Below are 7,914 nucleotides of genomic sequence, written 5' to 3'. Positions count from 1 at the left end.
AAGTTAGGGTTAAATTAGTATTCAAGTTCAATTAGGATTAGGGTTTGGGCTAGATTAAGGTTAGGAATAGATTAGGATTAAGGTTCAATTTGGGTTAGGGTTAAGTTTAGGGTGGGATTATTCTTAGGGTTAGGGTTTATGATTATGGTTAGGTTAGCATTATGATTAGGGTTAGGGTAAGGAATATGATTAGGGTTATTATTTTTGGTTATGGTTAGGTTTATTGTTTACATCACAGTTGGGTTTAAGGTTAGGTTTAGGATTATGGTTAGGGTCATAGTTAGGATTATGGCTAGGGTTAGGGTTTACATCATAGTTAGGGTTAGGCTTAAGGTTGGGGTTATGATTAATGTCATGGTTTAGGGTTATGATTTACATCATGCTTAGGGTTAGGGTGAGGATTATGGTTGGGATTAGGATTTAAGATTAAGGTTAGGGTTAGGGATATGGTTTGGGTTAGAGTTTAAGGTTAGGATTAGGATTATGGACAGGATTTACTCTTAGGATTAGGGGTAAGTTTCGAGTTAAGGTTAGGGTTAGGATTAGGATTAGGTTTGGGGTTAGGGCTAAGGATTATTGTTAGGGTTAGGGTTAGGTTAAGGTTAAGGCTAAGGAATGTTGTTTAATTCTCTACGGTTATAGTGAAGTTTAGGGTTATGTTATGGTTTGGTTTTAATTATGGTAAGATTAGGCTTAGGGTTAGTGTTAAGCTAAAATTAGGAATAGGGTTAAGATTGGAGGTAGGGTTTAATTATAGGTCTTAATTATGGTTAGATTTGAGTTTGACTACATGATTAGGGTTTGATTATGGTTATAGTTAGGTTTTGGTTATGATTAGGGTTAGGGTTTGATTATAGTTAAGATTAGGGTTTAATTATGATTTGGGTTAGGGTTTGATTATGATTTGGGTTTGGTACAATTATGGTTTGCTTATGGTTAGGATTTGATGACGGTTAGATTGGGGTTCAATTAGGTCTAGTTTATGGATATTGTCAAGGTTAGGATTTAATTATGGTAAGGCTTAACATAAGAGTTCAATTAGGGTTATGATTCAATTACATTATGGTTTGGGTTAAATTAGGGTTAAAGTTCAACTAGGGTAATGATTCAATTACATTAGGAGTAGGGTTAAATTAGGATTAAAGTTTAATTAGGGTTAGGGTTTGGGCTAGAATTCAATTAGGATTAGAGTCCAATTAGGGTTATAATTTAGTTTAGGGTTATGGTTAAGTTGTTGTTAGATGAGGGTTGAAGTTGTAGAGGTTTTAAAATTATATGGGGTTATAGTTAAGTTTAGTGTTAGGTTATGATTAGGTTTCAATTATGGTAAGATTAGGTTTAGGGTTAACGTTAACCTAAAATTAGGGTTAGGGTTAATATTGGAGGTAGGGTTTAATTATAGGTTTTTATTATAGTTAGATTTGATTTTGATTGTGGTTAGGATAAAGTTTTTGTTATGATTAGGGTTAGGGTTTGATTATGATTAGGTTTTGGTATAGTTATGATTTGGTTATGGTTAAGGGTTAATGATGATTAGATTGGGGTTGAATTAGGTCTCTATTACAGATATTATCAAAGTTAGGGTTTAATTATGGTAATATTTTTATTATAGTTTGGTTTAATATAATACTAAAATTGTTTAGGTTAGAATTAGGGTTATGATTCAAATACATTAGGCTTAGGGCTAAATTAGGATTGAAGGCTAATTAGGGTTAGGGTTTGGGCTAGACTTTAATTAAGGAACTACTATTGTAGGATGAATCTCGGGGTTATGGTTAGGTTTCAAATATTGTTTGAGTTATAGTTTAATTAACATTATGGTTTAAGCACAATTAGGGTTAAGGATTAATATTAGCTTAGGGTTGGGGTTCAATTAGAGAAAAATCTCAATTAGGGTTTAATGGGTTATAGTTAATTATAGTTAGGGTTCAATTGTAGTATGGTTTGATTGTGATAAGGGTTTAATTATAGTTAGGCTTAGGATTTGAGTCTAATTAGGGTTAGAATTTGGTTTATTATTCAATTAAATTAGGGTTAGGGTTCAATTTGGTTTAGGGATAGGGTTCAATTTGGTGTATTGTTAGAGTACGAATTTTAGATTTTTTTTTACGTGTTATAAAATATTTTCTATTTGTCAAATTGAACCTATTTTCATTTACTTCTCAAAAATTCTTTAGTGAAAAGATTATGCATTTTCTTAAGTACAAGAATATAATACTTTAGTATATAAATAAATTATTATATATTCTATAAAATAAAATAAAATAATGTTTAAGAAAATTATATTAATTTTAAATTTAATAATTTTAGTTAAATAAAATAACTATATTATACATATTTAAAAATTGTGGATTAGTATAGATATCTAAAACACTTCTATATAATATATAAGAGCATCCTTCAAATGGATGTCTTTAATAAATTTATATTAATTTTATTATCTTTTATGTGCCACTTTCACTTTTTTTTTTTTTTTGATAAAAAAATTAAAATCATTTGTATTTATGATTAAAATCTAATCACTGGTGTACTATGAGATATGGTTGTTTTATCGCTTGCATTGTTGGCTAAATACATGGTCTATAATTTTGTTAAGGATAAGCATTCTTTTTTTTAGATTTTTCTTCATCCCATCTTTTTCAAACTTTTTAATGTTTTTTTGTTATTTTCTATTGAGTTAAGAGCTATTTAATTTATTTACATTATTTACTTATTATTTATTCATTATTTGATTTTTTTCATATAATATCTAAAAATAATTCATTATTTTTCACCCATATCCATGATAATAGGGATAATAGATATAGAAACTTGGTTGTAAAGCATGGTTCATAGATGAAAATAGCAATTTAAAACCATTGCTTATGATCTTTTAAGGAAACAACTCTTTGAAAGAAGAAAGTTTCATTTTTATTTGCAGTGTATTAAAGAGACTATGGGATTTTGATTCAAAATAGAAATTGATATTTGCAAACACTCATCCATTACAAATATTCCTAAATCAATAAGCATAGTAGAAAAACATTCTTAAATTGAGTCCAACATCTAAGATAGCTACAATCTTGTCTTGGAGACATTCTATCTATTATATTGAGGTTTTTTCCTTATTATTATATTATTTGGGCATTCTTTATATGTAGATTTTTGGAAAAAAAAAGTTACTATATTGATATTTGAAAATATAGAAAGATATTTGTCACAATCTTAATTTATTTTAAGTGGTTAAATTATAGAAACTTTAAGAATAAAACTTATTTTAAATTTTATGGAAAATGTTGTATTCTAGCTTATCAATTAATATCCAAATTGATTATCAATTAAGATCTTTGCTATTAAAAAGAAACAATAGTTTGAAAGTAACAATTCTAATATTGAAGAACAAAAGCTTTGTAATTTATTTAAAAATTAAAAATACCATAAAATTGATCATCTATACTTTCATTCAAAATCTTTCATTAAGAAGAGAAATAAATCATTTTTATAGCTGCACAAATTCGTCAAGGTTGTGCCCATTGTAGATCATGTTTCCACCCTATTGCAAGAATTCTAGAGCACAAATTTGAGCTACCATTTAAGAGTAATTCACAACAACTTGGAATATAATTATATGGTATGCTTAATATGCAATTATAGTACAAAGTGTATCAAATTTAAAAAGGAAAAACCCCACTCTCAATTCCAAATAGAACTCAATTTTTTCCCTCTCCCCCAACAATATTTAATCTTTAATTGTTATTATTTAATACAATATATTAAATTGAATGAAATTCAATGATATGAGAGATTTAATGATGTTCTCCAGTAAAAAATGGTACAACTCACACCATTTAATTTTGAATTTTTTTTAACATATTTAATATCATCCTGTTTCTAAACCCTTTTTCTAAATATATATTGAAGATCCTGCTACTGAGCTTGGTTCCCTTCTTACAGGTTCAGTATCTTTGAAGGGAAAGGGGAACATAATTGACTTAAGGTTGGGCTTGGTTAATTTCAAGCTCTACACCTTGTCAGAGACATGAAAAAGCAGCCATTCAAATCAGAGATGCAGAGTAGATCAATTCGGGAGGCTTAGAAAAAACTTTAAGCTTGAAAATTAATTATGCAGTAAAATCAAATTATAACTGAGAATTGTGATGGGCCTTGCCATTAGCTTTCCCAGTTTCTTGATTGGAATAGGCATCACCGTCCTCATCATCGATCAGATCAGAGTCTGTGACATACTTCTTCCACAGCGAGTGTTGTCTCCACACTTTCTCTATCATTTCTTCGATTGGCACATTCTTTGTTTCCGGAAGGAGAAACAAGACGAATGTAGACATGATTAAAACCCAACTAGCGAAAAATAAGAAAATCCCGTATTTGAAATGACAAAGCATTGACAGGAATGCCTGTGCAATGACGAATGTGAAGAGAAGGTTGACGCACACGGTGACACTGTGTCTAGCGGATCTTGTTTCGCAGGAAATGAGCCATGCAAGAGGCCCCCATGACCATGCAAAGGCTGAGACGAACGTGCATACCATAAGTACTATCACAATTGCCATGCCCTTGGAAATATCTTTGTCCTCTTTCATCCCTATTGCTAACAGAATTCCAATGATCACCTGCAATTCCAAAACAAAATCGTTACAATTTTTTATATTAAAATGAAAAAAAAATTGGTTACATGTGATTACAATTCATAGCAGAATGGCTACAAAGATTTACCTGTGAAACAAACATTTGCACTCCGGCTTCGAGCAGAAGCACTCTTCGCCCAACTTTATCAACTGAATAGATTGAAACGAAAGTGGATGGGAATCGCAACCTGAACGTTTACAGTGTGGTGTTTCGTCTTCCATCTTTTTTCTTCCACGCAGCTTCAGGTGGTGTTTTCGTCTTCATCAATTACATCTACCATTTTCTTTAACGGTCCACGCATACTAGGAGCGGTTACAATGCATGGCCACCAATAGGTTTCCATTTTCTTTCGCATACTTGGAGCGATTACAATGCATGGCCACCAATAGGTTTCCGTTTTCTTTAGTGTATACATGGATGCCTTCACTCCCCCCTGTTGTGACTGTAGGAACGCCTCTCGGCGTAATTAGGAGAGGGGGTCATAGTTGTACAGAATTGGCAATTGTGCTTATGATATAGGCATAAATATATTCATTAACAAGCGAAAAAGTATTTTTATTCAACTAATGGGGATTTTTAGATTAAGTTTTGGTGGAATCTTTAAAAAGTCATTTTTTGGACAGTTCACAAAACACGTTATTTTGACCAAGTTAACATCAATTATTGGTCCCTCTCCCCTATTTCATGGTAGAATCAAAATGCAATTAAAAGGATGTATGGTTAAATTCATAATTTCAAATAATTTATTTTATGATGTTTAGTATATATTTTTTATTTTTACATTTAAAATATATTAAAAAATTAATAAGATTTATTTAATATAATAATAGAGGTGTAAATAATATATTATAATCATAAGACTTTTCAATGTTTTATTATATTCAGTGAAGTATTATTTTTATTTATTTAACAAAATATTTTTACTATTATAAATATTTTATTTGTTAATAATTAATTTTGAATCATAAAATTTATATATCATGATATATAAGGTAATAGTTAGAAATTTTATTATTTTAATAAATAAATAAAAAGTAAACTTACATAATAAATTTGATAATTTTATGATTGGTAGCTTACAAAAATATTTTTTATCTAATTAATATTTAATTTTGAAACATAATATGTCTATATAGTAGTAAAAAAAAAACCAATCCTAATAAATATAAAGAATTCCAACACTTCTAAATTAAAAAAAATTATGATTAACAGTTTAAGAAAAACAAAGATTATAAATATGCTTATCTAAATAATTTTCTTTTTTCATATATTCAAGATGTTTATTTTTCTATAGATGTCATAAATTAATATTCTACCTATTAACATTTAATTATTGATCAACATTAGTAAAATTTGAGTTTTAAGCATTTATACATTTAATTTTCATGATGTATCACTAAAATGTGTTATAAATTTGTTGAACACACTATGTCATCAATCGCCGTATCCGATTTTACTTTTCCTAATGTTTTTGTTAATTTTTTTTTATGGCTGACACGGTTCTCTCCCTAAACACTGCGTCCGTACTAGTGCGTTCTCAAAAACATGCCTGCCTTTGCTTGTCGTGGGGAAAATTCACCGCAAGAGTGTTTTGGTGGATGTCTCTGCAGGGAAAGGGCCGCCAATTCCGTGCATCGTCAAAGACACGTTTTTTGGTGTGGTTTCTTCGCAAAGTTCTTATCTAAAGCAGAACTTCATCAATTTTCCAAAGCTCAAATTCATGAAATCCCATGGGGTTATTGCACAGTGAGCGATCCCCCAGTTGGATACTTTCCATAAACCTATCCAGCAGTGTGTTTTATACATCAGAGGCAACTCAGATATTTTTAACCGCGTGCAGATTGATTGCTCCTCAGATTGTTTATTGTCCTCTTTTGGGATGAAATGAGATTCATTTAATAGGGGGGAATTGGGTTAAATTTTGAAGATTACAAAAATGTTTCCAGGGGTTTTCTTCAGCATCCGTAAAATTGGAGATTATTAGTAAATGTGTTCTGTTTATCCACTACTTAGGACAAATCGACGATCAAAAGGTGGTTAAGGTGGTTAAGAGGGTCTAAAAAAATCCATGAGCAAGTTTCCTCACCTACATCTAGCAATTTCTCATCTTCTTTTAGCAACCTAAAACAAATCAAAAGGACATTACTCTTACTATATGCGAACCTATTGATGATGATACAATTCTTGGTAATGAATGAGATAAACTTGATTACCATGATCCTTATGTTACAAGTATTGCTTAAATATTTTATTTATTTTTATCTTTTATCTTCTTATCACCTCACCTTTTTTAAATAATATATCTTGTTTTTTATTAATAAAAAAAAAAAAAATTATTTATAATTACTAATTATTTTAACCTTCACAATAATAAACTTTGTACAATTTATAGTGTTTATTAAATAAATTAGACTTAACAAAAAACAAAAAGCTATTCATATCTCATATATATTAGCATGCCTATCTTAGAGGACTTTAGATAAAATACTTTAAATGATATCATATTTGGTCATTACTCTACTCAAAAATTTATTATATTATCATTAATATTAATTTATTATTAAATTATGATTGTATTATAATGTTTTAATATATTCTTATTATTACATCAAGATGTGTATTAATACTCACATAATGGATTGATAGATATACGCAATTAAAAACCTCTTATGATTAAAATTTACACCTGTCATCACTGTTATAATTACAATTAGTTTTACTATTACTTAAATAAAAATAATTTAAATAGATTTAAATAATCTAAATTAAAATAAATTGCACATGTAGTATTTGTTGGGTGAATATTTTGTCACCAGCGTACCAATGACAAAATATTCACCCAATAGTTTTTTGGTGACCCTATTGGGGAGCGACGTGCAACCGATATTTTCTCTTTTGGGTTGCAGTGCACTTTTTCATTGTAATAATTGTATTGCTGATTTTTTCGAAGTACTAATCTGACTGATCGAAGTTACAGTCGCGGACAACGAGCAGTAGGAATTGTTGATCCTACCTTTGAGTTTTTGTAGCAACATAATTTTCCTTTGGTGACTCCTCCATAGATGTGATCTCCTTTGCAGCAGACACAAAGTTTTTCTCCTACTACACAACAGTCTCCTATACCAAGTGAGGCATCAAGTTTGCAAGTTGTGGTTGTTCCACTTGCAAATCATTTTGCAATTCCCCCATATAATCCACCAAGGATGGCTTCTCAAGGTCCTTGGGGTACTGTGTTTGGCCCTTTCAGCCTAACGCCACCTCTACATGAACTTCCTCGAGGTTCCAGAAAAA

The 7,914-nt window shown here is 29.9% G+C and overlaps 1 protein-coding gene across 1 annotated transcript; it reads right to left on the bottom strand.

Annotated features, from left to right (window-relative positions):
• Window positions 1-4,118: 4,118 nt before the first annotated feature.
• LOC131070635 (sugar transport protein 13-like) lies at window positions 4,119-7,683 on the bottom strand. Its single transcript, XM_059220869.1, has 4 exons — window positions 7,637-7,683; window positions 4,711-4,810; window positions 4,524-4,607; window positions 4,119-4,391 (listed from the first exon to the last, which is right to left on the bottom strand). Exons 1-4 carry the CDS (start codon window positions 7,681-7,683, stop codon window positions 4,119-4,121), a joined length of 504 nt encoding a protein of 167 aa, XP_059076852.1.
• Window positions 7,684-7,914: the final 231 nt, after the last annotated feature.

This window comes from Cryptomeria japonica, chromosome 5 (assembly GCF_030272615.1).
Source record: "Cryptomeria japonica chromosome 5, Sugi_1.0, whole genome shotgun sequence".
In the NCBI taxonomy this organism is placed as follows: Eukaryota; Viridiplantae; Streptophyta; class Pinopsida; order Cupressales; family Cupressaceae; genus Cryptomeria; species Cryptomeria japonica.
This window is presented reverse-complemented; position numbering and strand designations above follow the sequence as displayed.

Excerpts from the sequence above, each read along its gene's own strand:
- LOC131070635 (XM_059220869.1), bottom strand. The coding sequence starts at position 7,683 with ATGGAGGAGTCACCAAAGGAAAATTATGTTGCTACAAAAACTCAAAG. Across the intron at positions 4,811-7,636 it reads GTTGCTACAAAAACTCAAAG|GTTGCGATTCCCATCCACTT; the intron begins GTAGGATCAACA and ends GTAAACGTTCAG. Across the intron at positions 4,392-4,523 it reads CAATTGTGATAGTACTTATG|GCATTCCTGTCAATGCTTTG; the intron begins GTATGCACGTTC and ends GTCATTGCACAG.